This window comes from Ostrinia nubilalis, chromosome 20, assembly GCF_963855985.1.
Source record: "Ostrinia nubilalis chromosome 20, ilOstNubi1.1, whole genome shotgun sequence".
NCBI lineage: Eukaryota > Metazoa > Arthropoda > Insecta > Lepidoptera > Crambidae > Ostrinia > Ostrinia nubilalis.
The window spans coordinates 4,238,351-4,258,972 of NC_087107.1; the positions used below are offsets into that span (position 1 = coordinate 4,238,351).

Genomic DNA, 20,622 nt, shown 5'->3' on the forward strand with positions numbered 1-20,622 from the left:
TAACGGTGGGTTCACACTGTGACCTTTCGACAATCAATTTAACAGTGAGTTGGAACAAATAATTAACTTTGCTAGCAAGCCACTGGCTTAACCACAAGCTTAACCATTAATTAAGGACGATGACATTTTAACCGAAGGCATTTAGTTGTATTTTTAGATTGACCGATGGAACCTTATTGAGAACGAGTTAATTAAGCTTGTATTTACAACTGAATCGAATGTAAGATTGTTTAGACAGTCTTGGTATAATAGGTAAAGTTTAAGGCCCATATAATGAAACAATAAGTAATGAAGTATGGATTAATTAATCTTGAAAATGGATCAAGGATAACGATTGTTATAAATAATTAAGGCAAGATCGATTTAGATGCCTATTATTTTGAACGACGTTTCAAAATTCCAGCTTAAGACTAAAGAGATATCTCATCATTAACCATCATCACCTTTCTTGGCATTGTCCTTTACACCAGTTAAGAACATAAAAAATCTCTACATCTTTAAAAGAAAAGTCGCCTCCGCTGTCTGTTCTGTCTGTCTCCGCTTCTGTCTTTTAAACTACGCAACGGATTTTAATGCAGCTTTAAGTAGTAGATAGAGTGATTAATGAGGAAGGCTTATTCGCTGGGTGCGAAGTACTAGGTGGGGGGGACATAATCTATCGCAGCGCTCATGGTGGTCAAAAGTAGAAATAATGTAAGCTCTGTCATCAGATGTATCTGTCAATGGCAAAGCGATTCTACATAATACATTTTAATATCATTAATTAATCGCATGAAAAGGGTCCTACTGGGAACTTAAATAAAAGAGTGGACTGTATTTCGATAGGGCTGTTTTAATAGCCGTTTACAATTTGGAAATAACTAAACTATACAACGTGGTAGTACAAAAATGAGTCACAGTAGTTGTTGTGCACAGATGTTTGCCTTATGATGAGAGCGTGAATTATTGAACTCTGCCCTTGTTTTGTTCTTAATTCTTCTACATCTCGGACTTGTCCAGCCAATACCAACAACTTTCCTTTAAATACGGTTTGTGGTTGGAATTTGATATTGTAACTCTCACAAACCCGGTCTTCAAAACGATACTCATTTCGATCTGAAAACGATATTTAATTTATTACTAGCGATACAGAAACATTTAAATATATTTACTGTTATATAATGAAACCGTTAAAGTAGCTTTTTCTTTTTGTTTTACTGTAAAACTACAACTATAAATGAAGTAAACAAACCCTGACACAATCAAAATTAAACACACTTTTTGGACTTACCTCATTTGATTTGAATGACCAAAATGATTTCAAAACCTTTTTTCCACCCAAATCGTGGTATCACAACAATTTATTCGTTGAAAATATTTGTTATTTTTTCATTTCGATATTTTTTCACAAATATACGACCTAAATGTCAATGTGACAGAACCCACAAAGTTGTGGACGCTAGTTGGCGCTGTAATCGTGCACGGAGCCAATATCTATAAAAATACATTGCATCCATGCGAAACCGGGGCGGGTCGCTAGTCAACTATAAACAGTGTCCCATCTTGACAAATGAAGCTATAGCACGTGCTAGCAATTATTAATGGTTGCCAATGAAACTGCAGATTACTACAATTTGTTGTTTTAGACTGTCTCACGATGCAATGTATTGGTTAGTATGGTAGCGTGGGCGGTAATAAGGTATCGTCAACATTTTGCGATAATTTAAGTCTTGTGCTTTGTTGTATCGGCATGCCTTAAAAATTTGCTGCATGTAGCGATGCTAGTCGCGCATACTGCAATACTTCGGACATGTCTCAAGGCGGGATGACAACTCCATAGAACGACTGGTCGTCCAAGGAAAAGTCGAAGGAACCCGATCGCGTGGCAGGTCACCAATGCGCTGGACCGACCAAGTGAAATCAGCAGTGGGTGACGGCTCATGTGACTGCACCAGACAACGGGACTATTCCCACCTCTCGTTCCCACCACTGCAACTCCTGTGTAGCCAGGATCTACAGCTTGACCGCCACAAAATCCCAACCAATGAAGGTCAAGTTTGCACCAGACAGTCTGCCAATAGAGAGAGATGGCGGGAGATCGTGCGGAGAATTGTATCCGCCTCTACAACCGTTTTGAACAACGCCTCAACGTGACCACGATCGCTCTGCCAAGAGCGTAACGAATAAGAAGAAGAAAAAGCGATGTTAGATACTACAGTAAGATAGTCAGCAACGTACAATAGAATATTTTCTGAAAATTGAAACGTAGGCTACAAAGATCGAAAAGTTGAGAACCAGTGACATGGAGTAGAGTAATCTTAATTTATGTACCCTAGTTCAAGACATATGACCATAAACTATTCGCGAGTGTTTACAGAATGGTCTCTATGTACAACCGACGGCACATTAGGCTTTACATTTTGTTGCAAAGTAACACTTATAACCAGTGTTGTAGATGTCTCAGTGTTTAACTTGGTGTGGTCTGTACTAAATGGAGTAAAGTACAAAAGCTTAGTTGAATGTTAAGCTGGACTAAAGCCATATTAAAGGGTTTGTATTGCAACAACTACTTGGTGTGACACCTTAGCTCTTAGCGTAGGATAAAAAGAACAGCTTGACACGTAGTCTCTATCTATAACATTACAATTTCAAAATAGGGCGACAGAGGGATAAATAAATAATATGTCACTTAAAATATTGATTTTTTTATTGATATTTTTACTAGATTTGGATTAAGTTTGTGTGTAGGTACCTATATCAAAAAGGTAATTAGATAAACCACATCCATAATGTTTAGTACATACCTACGCTTGAGTATGTAATATGAAGTTTTTAATTGTAATAAAATAATATAGTTATTTTAATGTTCATATTTTTCATTTCACTTTCATTTATTCGACTGACTGTATTGTGTCAGTTTGCAACTGTGTCCACGTGGGAATGTGTCTGATTGAAAATGTGTCCCGTTGAAATTGTGTCCCGTTGGAACTAAATCTTTTAAGACTACCAGGCTTAGTTTAGAGGTCTAGCTTAGTATTGCTACAAAGTTAATTGCAATTAGTTGTAATTAGGTCAATGATTATAGGTATCAATATCAAAGGTATGCAGGCACGGCGTACACACCAAAATATCACTATAATCGATATTCAATGTAAATCGAATTAAACGGCTATTAAACGTGTTTGTTAATACCTATGAAGTCGTCGATATCAATCTTGAAATCTAGATTATTGCTGAATCGAATAAACGAATATTAGCATCATAAATGCGTATAAATAAGTCAATCGCCGAACCCATTTGCGTTTTCTCACGGTCAACCCACGCAATGTTTGAGGCCAATATTGGTCACAATTTAGCCAGCGATTGTCAACATTTGCTGGTGTAGCACCCCTTTTAGTCAATGAATGTTTGAAAAATACTCATATGATTAACGTATCCTCCTACCAGTGCTTTCTTGTTCTCTCTCGTTTCAGCCAAATGACGTCCACTGCTGGACAAACACCTCCCCAGAGATTTCCACTACGACCGGTTCTACGTACCTACTAGTCAAAGATTTTATCCAATGCTTGCTATAAAGAGAATCCACTGGGTCTAACGTTTTGCTGTCCTTTTGAAACCGTTAAATTGTTAGCATAATAGTTTCGTAATAGCGCCTAATAGTATGTTAGAAATAATGGCTAACTTATGTAATTTAAATCTGTATGATTGCACAAATAACTGACAATTCATTCTTTACAATGTGTCTTTTTTAGGAAATAAGTGATAAAACCCTTACATTTCTATAGGCTATCAAATAACTGTTCCCGACAAAACCTCACCACTTCTCTGGGCTATCAAATAACTAATTTACAGGAGCAGAGAGCATAAATTTTAGTAAATAGCATCTACTGCAACTTTACTAGAAGTGCCGGAGGGCAAAACATTTAATATAAGTTAAATGGGCGTGCAAATCATCAGGGCGATTCCCCCAAATGTTGGAAACCACTGATCCATCGATAGATAAAGTCTGATTAGCGCTGATCACCAATTTCTCCATAGGATAATTACACAAACTGGCGGTGAACACACCACACTTTCGAGCGCGTGAGCTTTCAATTACCTGTAATAACTCGAGTATATCGAAGCCTATCAATTTGTCAGTCAGTGTAGCCGGCCCCGTGAGGGCGTGTTCACACTTGGGAAAAGATTAATATAAAATTTAATACGTGTTAAAATTATTAACGTTGGAAGTGTTGAGGTCTTAAGTTAGAGAGAATTGATAGGGGATCAGCAAGTAAAGGCGAAACTTTCAAGAAAGATCGTAGCTTTTTATTTTGTAATAATAAAATGGTGTGAGAGGTTATTTTCCGCGAATGCTTAGGAACTTATTAACATCTGTTGGCTAATAGGATTTACCTACTAAAGCGTGTCGATAATTTTGTTTTTATGTTGAGCAGCTATTCTGGTTCTATGGAGTCCCAGTATCGTATTGTAGTCGATTAATCAGTAATTTCCAAATTAAGGTCAATCGTAATATAATGTTTCTTGAAGACTCGTAATACTCTTGAGAGAGCGGACTTAAATATGTACAAGTAAATGTATTTTTTGTGTATTTGATAATTAATTGTTTTCCTTTATAATCTTTACTAATTTGTCATTATCATCGTCGAAATTCGCCCATTTCGTCTCTAATTCTTCTGTCGCTAGTCAAAACTAACCTTTAGAGTCCGTTTTATATTCACTTAAATCTTTTGAAAGCAAACTTGTTAATTATGCTCGCATCAATTTCGTTTATGATATTTCAAGATTACTTACGTGTCTGACTGACGTTACAATTTTGATTTTAGTGATCGTATGATTGAAGACAAAAGTTCATGGGTTCATCCGTAATATTGACGAATATTTTTGTCAGCAATTAACTGTGAAACTTGATGCGACTGGCTAATTATTTTTGGAGGTGTGCCAATGAACATATCGCTTGTTCTAGCCTGTTCCATATGGTATAGACATAATAGAAGAAAGCACAGTGCACTCGGTTAATACTGTCGCATTCATATCGTTGCAATAAGTAAGTGCACAATGACTTTGGTGGTCATAGTGCAAGACTTGTTTTCATTTCTATTTTTATCCAGTCAGGGGTAGGATTTGGATTCATATTTAAATCAGGCTACCTCAATTTAGTTGCAAATCCTATTAGGATTAGGCATAATAAGACGCCACGACGTTTCCATGTTACAAAGGTATTTTTGGGGACGCTATTAAATGCTCTTATCTAGCTCATTTAAATTGCCTGTGCATAATATAAATTGTTTTAAGCTTTCATGGTCATTAACATAATTATTATTACTGACGGGATTGCTACCATGTATGTATCTTAATTTTGAGTTTCCGATGATATTTCAGCACTGTTTCACGGTGCCACGGCGCCATGGTCACGGAGTAACTCAAAATTAAGGTACATTGTAGCAATCCCGTCAGTAATAATAATTATTCCTGTACATAATGTCGCTAATGAGATACTTCTCTTCTTTTCTACACTGTGGCAGTGAAGAAATCCTAATTGAGTTTGTCATAAAGTTGCGCAATTAAGTTTCACTTTTGAACTTTTAAGAATCTCTTTAAAATTGCTTTTATTACATGTTTAAATTAGCTAAAGTGTTACATCTGCGATGGAGTACCGCAATTATTGATAATTTGGATTACTTATATTGTCTAGTCTGAAATATGAAGTGATTATGAACGGGTTCGGTCTTCGCGTCTCTAATTAATTGTAAGCTTACCTCGCAATTTGTGTACGTAATTTTGGTCTAGTTATTTTATGTGCAAGTTAATTACCAAATGAACTTAATAAGCAGACATGTTACAGAATCAATTGTCTGCAGTCGGTGGCAAAAGTGGTCGAGTTAATATCTAAAACATTCGCCAATTCAATACTTACTTTTTAAGCATCAAACTTTTTCAATATCTTTTTGCCAATTTAGGATATCTACTAATTTTAGTAGGTAGGTAGGTGTTTAGTATTTATTAAACAAGCTTTGTAAGTGACTTTCATGACTTAAAAAATAATTTTTTTTCAAGGGTTTTAATTTTTAGGTCATCCTGTAACAGTATTTTAACTACTACAGGATTCTCTACATAAGTAAGTATAAGGACTGTGTATGTATGTGTAGTACAGATAATTGATATTAAAATAATTGATAGTAACTTAATGACCACTTACTTATTTAGTGACTTGATGACAAAAACGGGAGATGGTGCTTTGCACAAAACAAAATAAGTTTTCTGTGGTACATTTCAGCTTTTCTTAGGAGAGGCAAGCCCATCCTATTCTAATACTGAACTGTCATTAGCTAAAATTATAATTATCCACTTACTTTCTGATCCCCAAACCGCATCTGCCGCCTCGCGTTCCTGGCCACATTCATCCGACAGAGGAACACCCTGTCCTCGCCATCAGTGGGGGCCCTTGCCAGCTCCGTCCTCACAGCCTGCTGGTCTTGCTTGTCGATCACGTCGTATACACTGTCCCCGTGGATGAGGAGGTCCTCCTGTGGGAGAAGAAAGATTTGAAAATTTATCTTAGGCAGATCAATTTTTTTAGAGTTGTTTATTGAAAATTTAGTTTGACTCTATTCGCTAAGAAATTTTAATAACAATTGAAAATTTAATATTGAGACAACATTTTTATTGGGTTTTTATTGGCGGTCAAGCTGTATAGGTCCTGGCTACACATGAGTTGCAGCGGTAGGAGACAGCTATTACCTCTGTCTCCTACCGCTGCAACTCATGTTCTCTCTCATTAGTCCCGTATTGAGGAGAAAATAGTCCAATGGTGTCGGTATTGGACACCGAAAAGTCCGGAATTGTCGAGGGTCGGTAGCTTGAACCCCGTCGCTGTTGGTCGTGGTGAACTCACTCACTTGTAACACAAGCACATGTTTAGCTCGAAGGGTTAGCGGGACTAAATTATTTTTACATGTTTCTTCGAAGCTATTTTGATAAAACTGTCATAATTGTTTCTTTGTCGAGGGGGCAGGAACTTTAACAAAATGTCATTTATCTCTTTAATTTCGACTCGATGTTCAATCTTCAACTACTTATATTGCCTTGTTAATCTACAAGTGCCTACTATGAATTCTACAATGGCATTTAGCTGTTGTACATACACCAACAACAAACTTCAGATTGAAGCAATGGCTTCCCATATATTTAAACACCCGCTCGCTTTAAAAGCAGCGGCGATTAGCAAGCGCTAGGGCGCAGGCGCAGTGCTTTGCGACGGCAACAAAAGAAAGGCACAGAATGATAATTGCGGAACTGAGTCGTTCCGTCGCCGCAGAGAGTGGGGTTTACACCTGACGACCTTTGCGAAAGAAGTAAATACCTAGTTTGAAGATCTAAAAAATAGGTAAATAACTAGATTAATGTTCTTTAAATTAGTCACAATTTACTAAACAGTTGAAAGTTAGAACCGTCGCAATTCTTCCTACTAATATTTTAAATGCGAAAGTTTGGATGTCTGGATGTTTGTTGCTCTTTCACGCAAAAACTACTGAACGGATTTTGATAATACTTTACAGTATTATTGTTTATAACCCAGATTAAAATATAGGCTATAATTTATGACGATCTGTGACAAACTAAATTTCACGCTGGTGAAGCCGCGGGCAAAAGCTAGTAATTCATATTTTTAACCGAATTCAAAAAAGGCGGAGGTTATATGTTCGACTGTATGTATCTTTTTTTTTCTATGTATGTTCACCGATTATTCTCCGTCAATTGTGGACCAATTTGTAAAATTCTTTTTTTTATGTTCAGCATCTTGTTTCAAATCCTCTTTGTATTTCTGATTAGATTCATTGTCGGCTCCAAAACAGTAAGCTATCTCAAGGAATACTCTTCCTTCACTGGTTTTGTTTCAATAAAGCTAAGCTGTAGATTCTGGCTATACAGGACTTGCAGTGGGGAGAAAGAGAGGTGGAACTAGTCCCGTTCTGGCCCCTTTTAAAATTTCAGTACGTTTTACGATAAAATTTTTTGCTAAAATATCAAAGTCTTGTAACTCTGTCTCACTCTAGCTAGCTAACACCTGCCTCCCTTCGTAGAGTCGCACCATATAAAGCGCCAGTACAGCGTAGACGCTTTTATTTTTAAAGAGGCGTATACTTAAGGCAGATTACATCGAAATTTTCATCAGTGAGCCGACCGCAGAGTATTATTTTAATCGCGACGCCAGCGCCACCTTGTGCGTACCGTTGCAACTAAACGTTGGCTATTAACGTCTTTATTAGAATTAAGAAGAAATGTGCGTCGTTTTTAAAGAAGAATTAGTCTGTTTACGCTATGAGTTTTACTCGTGACGAAACACTTAAAAAGTATGAAAATGATACTGCATAAAATCTATGAGTACACATTACAATATAAGTTAAAAAGTCCATGAAATGAAGGCTTTATTGAGTTTTGTCATATTTTTAGCAAGCTTTCAGCACTGTACTTTCATCATATCGATACCATTGGTCAATTTGGTTTGTTTTAAAACAAATTTATTTCATAACATTACATAATATGTTCAAAAACTAGTTGAACCGCACAACAATAATGATATCAAACTTACAGAACGATATATGGTATTTCCAAGTTAACATCAATGGTTCGATACTTCGTGTACCACAATGACATATTTTTTCACATCAATGGGCACACCTTCCTCTTCCCATCTGATTGGTTTAATTTCCATACAGCAAAACAAACTATTCCATAATTTTCCCATAGCATTTCACATGTCTCGCCCCCCGCGCGGCGCGTGGGAGGCTGCGCGCGCGCTATTACGTCTTAACGCGGGGTTCGCGACAGGTGGGCGGGGCCTCGTGACGTCACGTCAGGGGTGCCACGAGCCTAGTCGGGATCGGTATGCTGGGAATGTTAATAGTGCAGGTTAATAGTATTATGTTTGTGGTATTAATCGCGGATACTTTTTACTCTTGATTTTGTATTCTTTTTGAGTTGGCATTTTATTATGACTCGTATAAGTAGCATTATTATTATGTACAGCACATGTAAGTAAGTGAACTGGGACTACGTAGTTGAAGTTCTTTTCCATTGAAAACTGAACTTGACTAATGACGAGAGTGTTCAAGATTATGTTAAGGTAAATGACTTGACTTTGCTAACTTTGACCCCTGATTACAATAATATAATGGCTGGTTTGCTGTAGCAACTAGGTGTAAGATTTTTTATACCATTACACACTTTTAGAATGGTTTAATTAATCACATGTCAAAAACAATCTGCAAAATATTTTTTTTCTGCAGAACTTCATGAGCTGCTTTTTTACATGCGATAACTTGTCAACCCTACGCCACAAAAGCAAAACATCAAACCAAGAAAACTGCAAAGGATAATTTAATTAAAGTTATTAAAGCAAACGCGGGCTAATTGAAATTTGTTTTAATAGAAAGCAAAGAAAATTACAGCACAATTTTACTGACCTCAGAGGTCAGACGCCCGGGGGTCCGGGCCCGGACCCCACAATTATCTTTAATGTGTGTTTAATTTAGGTCCAACAAGATAATCCGATGTTTTGATATGGATGGACTATGTATGAATGGATTGAAATTGCGGTTTGGATTGTTCGCTATTTGGGGAAGTTTTTTTGGAATGAAATACTAAGGGGTTTGGATCCTGGAAGGTACAGTGAGCACGAGTATTTTAGGTAGGCAGCAATGCTTGCTAGGTAGACGATTTTTATCGATGAAAATGAATAATTTGAAATAAATATTAGCACCAATTAGGCAGACAGTAAGTTCAACTTCATTAAAAACTATTGCCCGCCCACCACTGATTGCAATGTAACGATTTTTTCCAGATGTACGAGTAACAGAGCCTTAATAAAAATACTTTTTCTAGAATAGAATGGGAGAAAACCTCAGATCATAGAAGGGAATAGATGTGTAACGGGGGCGTGGCGCGTGTCTCCGCGATATGCCCAGAAACGAACATCGCCCGCGAAGCGAGGTTAGTCGCGATTCACTCATACTGAGGAAATGTTCTCCGATATTTTTGCAAAATGCCGAACTGTGGTGTCGTTACGTGCAGTAACAGAAGTGAAACGAAGAACTACAAGAACAATGGAGTCACTTACCACATGTAAGTATTGCAAATCCATTGGTATTTTGCTTATAAATAAAAAAAACTAAACATTTTTACGAACAAATTCAGTGCCGCCATATTTACTGCGATATCGCGATTAGTAGTGATAAAATTTTACACACGTTGTACATTGACGATCTAGTGCAGCAACCGCTTTATGTCATGTTTTGCTACTGCGCAATGTATTTTATTGACTCCGATATCCACTGTCGCGTGAAAATACACGGTACGGCCGCATGTGCCGGTCGTAAAATAGTGCAGGGATCGTGTTCGAATGCGGTTGCCTATTATCGATAAACAGAAGTAAATTATTATTTTCTATTTTTTAATTGATTAAATATTTTGGTCTTATTCCAGATTTCCAAAAAATCCGACTATTAAAGAAAAATGGATGGCCGCTACGGGCAGAGGTCCTAACTGGTTTCCTGTCCAAAGAAGCGTAATATGTTCGGCACATTTTCAGGAAAAATGTTTTCAACCTCTTAATAAAAGCCGTAGACTTTTCGAATGGGCAATACCTACTTTGAAGATTTGTCATATTGCTTCATCGGTAACTTTACCATTTATGCCGTATCAGGAGCTGGAGTGTGCTTTATTATTAAACAGTTTTATGTATTATTCTTGAATTATAAAAAAGTTAGCTTTCGTATTCTGTAAAAATAAGCAAGCAAGTTATAAGTGAAGTTGCTAGTAAATTGTTGGTCTTATTTAAGTTAAATAAATAATAATAAATAAGCTGTATAATTTTTATTAATATATTTATCACATTTTACATAAATCTATCTTTTACATTTTATTGGTTTCTATAATAGTATCCTTATGTTTTTAGGATTGTTCAAAGCCTATACCTACGTTAAGACAGACTCCCGAATCAAACACTGATAATTTAGCGAGGAAAAATAGCACAGTAAGTTTCGAAGCATTTTAATCAATTTTTTAACGAATAAATTGACGGCATTTCAAATTTAAGCAATTATTAATAAAAAAGAAAAGTATTTGATAGTCATACACATTACTTTACTTAGTTAGGCGTTTTTCAGATTTTGAATTACCGATTTTGTTTCAGCCGGACTTGACATGCGTGACTTGTGGTCAAAAAATAAACCCAATAAATGCAAATCAAGATAATCAGGTACCATTTTTAAACCTAGTTTTTATGTAGGTATAGTAAAAGTATAATTATGCTCTTTGACGACTTATATAAGTTAAAGCATTTATCATAGATTAATTTTCGATGTAGAAACAAAAGGTTCTGTTGAGTTTTTTTATATTGCATTCAACTGTACACTTATTGTTGAATGTTTGCATTCCTGAGGCCCAAGTAAGGTAACTTAACCATTATTAATTGCAGTTTTTCATTGTTATTTTCAGACAGTTCAGACTGCAACACACATCACTGCATCAACGTCTTCTTGTTCAGGTGTCGAGATACTTACATCTGTCCCCAAACGATCTTGCTCACCCGAAAATAAAATTAAAGTTCGTATTTTATTATATTACGATAATATTTTAGTAAGTTTATTTGAGATACCATACCATACTTACATACGAAAGGGGTTATAAAATATAATTGATTATAGTTTATATTAAAATTATCTCAGCGACAGAGGCCTTTATCAGAACTGAACCCCACTTTCCGTAGTTTGGTTTTTGTTTTAATATTCAGTTTGTTAGAGTTGCGTAGGTATTTATTTATTTTTTTGTTTCAGCTATCGGACGAGTCTAGCGATATTTTTGAGACACCGCGAAAACTTAAAATGCGACAGAAAATTGAAAAATGTGAAAACATGTTGAATAAACAGAAGGCCAAAATTAAGTTGCTTCAGAAGAAAAGCCGCCGCTATAAGAAACGAATATCAAAACTTGAAGATATATTGAAGGAACTCAATGAAAAAAACTTCGTCAACGCAGAGCAATCAGCACATTTAAATGATTTGGGTATTAATGATTTAATCCAACGTTTTAGTCAAACACAAAAAACAGGCCAAAATGTAGCAACTAAATATTCGCCGGCTTTACGAGCTTTTGCCTGTACACTTCATTTCTATTCGCCAAAGGCATATGAGTATGTAAGGAAAAAATTTCACACGTGTCTACCCCATTCAAGAACATTAAAAAAGTGGTATCAAACAGTTAATGCCGAACCGGGTTTCACCCACGAATCCTTTAAAGCTCTAAAACAAAAATCTGAAGCCTCAGAACACAAATTGCTTTGCAATTTGGTAATGGACGAAATGGCAATCAGGCAGCGTGTGGAATGGGATGGAAAAAAAATGCATGGCTATGTTGACGTGTGCAATGCAACAAAATCAGGAGATTATTTGCCTGAAGCCAAAGAGGTTTTAGTGTTTTTGGTTACTGCTATTAACGCACCATGGAAAATACCGGTTGGATATTTTTTTGTAGCCGGTGTAACTGCAGAACAGCGTGCAACCCTTGTGCTACAGTGCTTAGAGCTACTTGAAGAAACGGGTATTCAAATAACATCATTGACTTTTGACGGTTGTCCGTCAAATATGAGCATGGCGAAGCAACTTGGATGTTCCTTCGACACTAACAACCTTAAAACGGGGTTCGAACATCCAGTCACGCATAAACTTGTCTATATAATGCCTGATCCGTGTCATATGCTAAAATTGTTGAGAAATGCCTTTGAAGCATATGGCACGTTTCTTGACGGTTCAGAAAGAATTTTAATGTGGAGTCATTTAAAAAACTTAAATGACATCCAAGAAAAAGAAAACTTGCATTTAGCTAATAAACTAAGGAGAGGACATATATTTTTTAAAAACCAAAAAATGAAGGTTCGTTTGGCGTCACAATTGTTCAGTAACAGCGTAGCGGATGCTTTAAAGTTTTGTGCACAGCGTAAGATAATTAGTACAACTGACGGTCGAGGACTAGATGGGACCATTGAGTTCATCAGAAACGTTAATAATTTATTTGATTGTTTAAACTCCAGGAATATGGCCCAATATGAGTATAAGAAACCTCTATACTCCGGAAACAAAGAAAAAATCTTTGATTTTTTTGATCAGATGGAAGATTATATAACATCTCTGAAGATCAATAATGCAGAAAAGACACAAGTGGTGAAATCGGAAAGAAAAACCGGATTTATAGGCTTCTTAACGTGCATAAAGAGTATAAAAGCTCTTTACAATGAGCACGTTCAAATCAATAAACAGTTGCGGTATATTCCCGCCTACAAACTGAGTCAAGACCATTTGGAACTTATGTTTGGGAATATACGAGCACACGGTGGGTGTAATACCAACCCCACAGCGAGACAGTTTCAAGCTATTTACAAAAAACTAACGGTAAAAGCGGAGCTCCGGGACGTGGACACCGGAAACTGTCAATCACTAGAAAACATTGACATACTAACATGTTCATCTGTTTCCAAACAAATAAATATGTCAATAGAATCGCGTTACCTTGGTATGGATAATCCTGAGGCGGATGACGACATAAGCCAAATATATGAACAGGCTGTTTTTGATGAGGAGGTTGATGTACTCGTTAAAGACATATCAGAATTTGGCTCTCAAGCCAATGTAAGCTACAACATTGCAGGCTTTGTAGTCCACGCTTTATTAAAGGCTCTGAAATGTCAAACCTGTATTGGGGCTTTGATTGCAGATAAAATTCAAGACAAGCATCACGGGTTTATCACATTAAAAGACAAAGGTGGACTGATGTATCCTTCTCATGAAGTCATCACCATATGCATGAGAATGGAAGTGGTAATAAAATCAGCTGTTCTTTCAGATCAAAAAAAGCTGAATGTGACCACAAAAAATATCAAAGAACAGCTGATATCTAAAGCTCTGCCCCATTTTATTGGTTTGGACTTATTTAAAGACATACAATTTCACCAATTTGAGCAATCGCCATTGACAAACCATTTAATTTTACTTACCAAAGCGGTAATGGAGAAATATTTAAATATCAGACTTCATTATCTCACAAAAAACGCAGCACCCAAATTATCTAAACGACAGGTATTGAACAAATATTTACATTTTACGGGGCAGTAAATCAGCCAGATTACTAAATCCTTGCTATGTTATTATTAAATAATAATTAATAAAAATATGAATAAAAAATAAGTTGTATTTTAATTGTTTTATTAAAAAAAAAAAATACACCACACTTATCAAGTTACCACTGTTGACATTTATTCACGAAAGAAGGTAAAAAGTTATAATAGGGGATAGTAGTGTGCTTCATCTTCTCATCTTCCTCGTCTGCTTCTTCTCCTCGTCTGCTTCTTCATCTCGTCGTCTACTTCTTCTTCTCGTCGTCTTCATCTTGTCTTCTTCTGCTCGTCGTCTTCTTCTCGTTTCTTACTGATAGTATTCACTCTGAACGAAAAGAGATGTTCCGAAAAAAATCCCAGAATCAATTGAGACTAAATGGGTATCAAGAGTTTCATTATACCTACTTAATGCACATTCCACCCCACCGAAAGCTTAATGTCGAAACAATGTTGTATAAAAGTTATAGACAGACAAATTTTGAATGAAAAAATCATGAGTTGCTTGCGATTTTAAAGTTTTTACAAAAACAATTATAATAGTAGAAGTGATTAGTAATTGTCAACTAAGTAATTACTACAAGATCTAGTTGAAAGCAGGGTTCGAAATCATCAGGATAATTATCATGATAATTAGCGTGATAACTATCATTGATTTATTATCCTTTCGAACCCTGATTGAAAGCCTATTAGGCATTATTTTTGATAAACAAAGGCGGTACGAAGTTCGCCATTATTAAAAAGTTAATGCACGGTAGTAGTAGGTACTTAATAATAACTATAATGATCCTATAATGAACCTCATTGATTCTGAGTTTTTCGTCCATACAAAATGGAACTGACTCCTTTATGCAAAAATCGTTAAAGAACATATTATTAATAATAACGTACCTATAATAATAAAAAGGTTTTCATACATAAGCATTTTTTAAACCAATTTCGAGCCTTGCCCCCAGGATTTAAAGTATCGATATCTTATCGACTCCATTTTATCTTTCTTCTCCCTAATTGCTTTTTTCAAAGTGTGCGTCACGTCACGCGGCCATTGATTGGCCATAAGGCACGCCTTCTGGCCAATCACAGCACTTTTAAGCCGGTTGCACATGTTGTCGTAGACTCTCAGTCGCTTTGTTTTTACACACTTGAATGTGTGTGTGGGAGCTGTGGTGGGGGAAATGTGGGGACACTGGTTCTCGTTGTAGTTACGCGCGACTTCATATCTATTCTCTTTCTATGATCTGAGGAGAAAACCAATCCATTAAAAAAGATCCAAAACTTGATCAAAACTTAGAAGAGGTTGAATTTTATTTAACAAGCTTAAGATCTAGCTAAGATTAGAATGGACAAGACTTCGCAATCTAGATTTTGTTATGATTAATTGAATCAGTAAACAAATATATTCAGTCAAATTAAAACTGACTAAAGATAAATGATGTGTGGACGCATATGAGTACATTAATTATTGTAAGTAACCTCAATTAATGTAACTGTCCTTAATTATTTATTTAGTTCCATTTGTCATTCTTGCCGTGGTACAATTAGGTTTCAAGAGCAAAAAGGTTAAAAAATAAAATTAATTGTTCTGACAGTAGGTAGCCTAAAATAACACACATAATTTATAATGTATGTATGTGAAGTAAGTTCTTATTATTTTAAATGAATTAAACTATTATTTTGGCCATTGCAAAATAGTGTTGTGTGTTAGTCAAACCATCTGACCGAATAGCTTTTTCAGCCAAAGCGATTCGTTACTAGTAAATGTAGAAAAGTATTTAATAATATTTATACCTACTGTTCGTTTCATACTTAAGGGGTTTTATCGTCGAAATCCTTCCAAAAATGTGGATTCGTATCTGCACTTTTAACACCAGGAACCTAAGAATTTCTACCACAATATAAGGTGTTATTTTTTGTACTGATCATACTTTACCAACGCATCTAATAAAATCATACAAATACAACCCAAGTGTTTTTAAAAAAAAATTCAGGCTAGTTTTTGTTTTTACTTTTCCTAACAAAAAAAAGATATTATTTTTACAACCATCCTGTCTTCACTCACTGCCTCTCTCTCTTTCTTTACTCATTTCATTCATACGAGTACGAACAATGGCCGCGCGCATTCATTCAACGTTCACACACATAAGGTAAACGGCTACTAGTTCGTGATAGTACGTAAGTTCGTAAGTTTTTTTTCTAGCTCAAATAATAAGCAAATGGAATATTATTTATAAAAATTCTTCATTACTACAAAAACTCTATTATTTAAGCTATCTAAAAAACCAAGTACCAACATTGTGGCGCCAAAAATGAGAGCAATACGAAGCTTCAAACTCTCAGAGAGCCAAAAACAGCCGTGCGGCTTGCAAAGGTTGCTCTCACCGTAAGGTTAGCGCTCCAACTTCTTAAGCTTATAAAAAGGCGAAGGAACGTCCATTTAAATAAAACTTGTAATAGTGGTTTCATGTGTTCCTTGACAATTGATTTGGCTTAGAAAAAAGTTATATGAAAACGTAGAATTCCTTTAAAATTGCGATTAATTGACTCACGAAATAGCGTACATATTATTTTTCGGGTGTCCCCTATTTCGTGACACTACCGATTCAAGGATATTATGGATAACATTTTGATGCTTGGTTTTTAAATAATTATTTATAATAATTTAAATGTAAGTTATGAAACAAATAATGCATTTATTTAAGTTTCTCATGACCTAAATTCGGTATATGTTTCGTTCACTAGAATTTATATGACACGAGTTTGAAGTTCACATATATGACCAATTTTAAGAGAAATTAGCATAAATAGTACCAGCATAATTTTGGTTTTATTTCGATTTGTTTTATTTATCTTTGTTTATTTGTATTGTATATGGGATAGATAATAGTTAATTGACACATTTTGACAATAATTCATGAATTTTACTTGGGGAATTTGGAATAATCAGTATCACGAAACAAGGAACCGTATTATTGTTACTTTTTTCCAAGTTCGTGATACATAAATGTATGGTGTTAGGTACTTTTATGACACACACCATCAAAGAAATCGACATATTTTTTAGTTTTTCATACTTACCTGCCTAAGAAATTAATTAATTACTTACTCTTTAATTTGAGTCATTGGCGTATCTGGGGTTATTTTCAGGGGGGGGTACCCTCACTTGAAACAGCTCCAGGGGTGGGATTATGGGGAGAAGGGGGGGGGGGGGTACAAATCAAAATTTTATGGGTACAAAGGGGGGGGGGGGAAATCCCCCCCACATTTCTAATGGTTAATAATATAAATATTTTCACATATCGCTAGAAATAACAAATCTAAATTTTATGGGTACGGGGGGGGGGGGGGGTGTTAAGTTCCCCCCCCCCCCCTACATTTCTAATGGTTATATAAATATTTTCACATATTGTTAGAATTAACAAATCAAAATATACTAGACTCACATTATTTCTTATGAATATTTCAGGTAAGTAATATCGTCAATTTCACATAATTATTTTATTCTAAACTTTTATTATTGTTTTTAAATTTATTAAACCCTTAATCATTATTAAAATATCCTAACTGTATGCATAAAACCTTATCCCGAAATAGGGGACATGAGTTCACGAACTTAAAAACAGAGCAAAATTTTGTCACGAAACAGGATCCAAACAAGAGGTCCGCAGAACAATTAATATAAAAAAAAGTTCAAACTATATAACTATAAATTATGTATTAACTTACTGTCAAAAAACCAAAGTCTAGCATACAAAAGCTTTCAAACTGATATCATGCTTGGTTATTTTTAAATAAAATGTTAAAGTCGTAAGAGCCTTAATATACCGAAGTAGGGGGCACTTACCTTAAAGGTTAGATTACACTAAACCTACGTTACCAAAAATTATCACTCGTGAGTATGTACGATGTTACGTCATGTTAATAGGTACTACGCGCTGGGAGAAACAAAATCTAGCTACATAAGTAGGTAAATAAGTGTATTTTCATTAGTGTAATAGCGGGGGACTTTTCCAACGAACCGAGGCGAATCATCCGCGTTAAACTAGAAATTTAAAAAAGGATAGAAATTGGAATTCAATATCTACGGTTTCGTAATGCCTACGCAATTTATTTAGAGACGTAATAAAAAATTGATAGGTACATACCTATTACTACTTCGCTTCGCTTCAGTGGAAATGCACCCTAATATTGAATAAGAATAGGTGTTGTAAATAAAACTCACTGATCAATTTTCCTGGTTTTAATTCCTAAATTATGATTTGCCATCACACTTTAGATTCATTGATTTTACTTATTCACACATTTACCTATTTTGAATGTTGTTATTTAAAGTTCCTAGGTTATTATTACACTAATCACAATACATTTTGAACGTCAAGCCTTTGTTGAATGTTCACGTAAACACTGTCTTGCACTGTCTAATCTAGCCACGATCGAATTGAGGTAATGCTTTCGGGCTGCACACTTGCTTGCTGTTCACTAGACACCACGTCGGATGTTGTATTCACAATTCGCGCACTAACTTTTTTACGGAAAAAGTCCCTTTCGCGTAAACAAGCACTCATCTGTCCAAATCACACTGTAGGTATGTACCTAGGTAGACTTCCGCAATAACCATCGATAGAACTAGGTCGCGGTCGTGGCCCTTTGGCAACAACTCCTTGATAAGGCATTCCGTATTTTTACGCAAAAGCCGCCGTCTGCGGCGCTCGCATCTGGGTACCGCCAGCACTGTGCCGGTGATTGAAATTGAAATCCAGAACTTCGTCCTCGAAGCGCACGGAATCTCGTCAAGTCAGGATACGGCTGCGCTCCCTGAAGCGCTGCGCGGCTCCAAACAAGCAATGAAGGTTTTCGACTCGTCAATGTTTCTCGTCGGCCAGTTAGTGTGCCCGAAACATAATTTCACCTGCGTTTTGTTATTGATCAAGCGCGGCATTGTAATAAATCACACATACACTGCAATACGTTTGGGCGCATTGGACGGACTGGGACGATTATTTATGTTGTTGCGCTCCCGCATGCCGATCGGCGGCTCGGCGCGGGCTGTGGGCGCGGAGCGACTGGCATGGCAGCGAGCGATATCAATATGGCCGACTCACGCGGCGCGGCACGTGGCAGGTCGTTGCCCTCGGCCGGCTACTACGATAGTGCGTACAAACGAATACTCACCGCGCTCAAAGGATGATTTATTTTTTATTTTTTTCGAAACATTCTTTGTCGTTTTACTCGAAAACTAGCCTGAATTTTTTTTTAAAAACACTTGGGTTGTATTTGTATGATTTTATTAGATGCGTTGGTAAAGTATGATCAGTACAAAAAATAACACCTTATATAATAAGGTAACAAGCTGGTATAAATCAAATTCGGCAGGTGTGTAACGGTAAATCCAGCAAATCTCCACGTCACGACTCTTGGAGGCTCTGCCGATATAAATCATACCAACTTGTACATTATAAGAGTACCTAGATCATTTTGACAAATCGCAAAGGCTTTCAGTTGGGTTAGTGCTAATACAAATCGTGTATTGGAATCATATTGATTGTATTAAATAGAAATTTATCACGGAGGTAGGTTTAAAGAGCGTGGATAACTCCTGTGATTATTTGGTTACTTTTATTTTATTTTATTTATTTATTTACACTTTTGCACATACAACTGTACAGTGGCGGACTTAATGCCAGGTGGCATTATCTGCCAGTCAACCACAGTTACTTTTACTCCTATTCTCAATCTTTTTGATATGAATTCCATTAGATAGTGTCAGTCTCTAATAGTAGCCACAGGTATCAAGCATATTTCAAGCAGAAAATCATCATCAACAGGTCATTTATCAGGACTCTCTCTAATTTTCCAGAGTCAATGAAGGATTTGGCCTTCACTCCCCACGCTATCCAGACGGGTTTGGGACGCCTGAAGTTCACTTATTTGACTCTTAATCACCTTTTACAACATACAGAAGAAGAGTGGGAACATGGTTTCAAACCTGCAATTTAAAACTAAACGTGATTCACGCAAAATAGTTTAGCCTGGTGTCAGACTTTAAGAACAGCCACAGTTAATAGTCTCCCCAAAAAGTTATCAGGTTCAATTGGATATTTATTCATCATCAAGCAATATTGTTTCCACTGCAGGAGCACGACTCTCTTATTTACCAGAGGCAATGAAGGATTTGGCCTTCACTCACCACGCTATCCATATGGGTTTGGGAGGCCTGACGTTCACTTATTTGACTCTTAGTCGCCTTTTACAACATCCAGAAGAAGAGTGGGAACATGGTTTCAAACCTGCAATTTAAAACTAAACGTGATTCACGCAAAGTAGTTTTCCCATTCGTTTGTCCCAGCGGAGAATCGAGCCTAGGACTTACATCAAATAACTCAGCGCATAAAGTCGTTGGGTTGAGTCATCTTAAGGTAGTACTATAGTTAGAGCTTAAACATTACGAATCAAAGTTCAAAGCCTTGATAAGCGCCGCT

General features: G+C 36.2%; 1 protein-coding gene across 1 annotated transcript in view; it reads right to left on the reverse strand.

Annotated features, from left to right (window-relative positions):
- LOC135081520 (PAS domain-containing protein cky-1) overlaps positions 1-20,622 on the reverse strand; it is a 162,717-nt gene that overhangs the window by 58,107 nt on the left and 83,988 nt on the right. Inside the window, exon 6 of the mRNA XM_063976247.1 lies at positions 6,333-6,506. Coding sequence (XP_063832317.1) covers positions 6,333-6,506 — 174 coding nt within the window. The remainder of the gene's footprint in view (positions 1-6,332; positions 6,507-20,622) is intronic.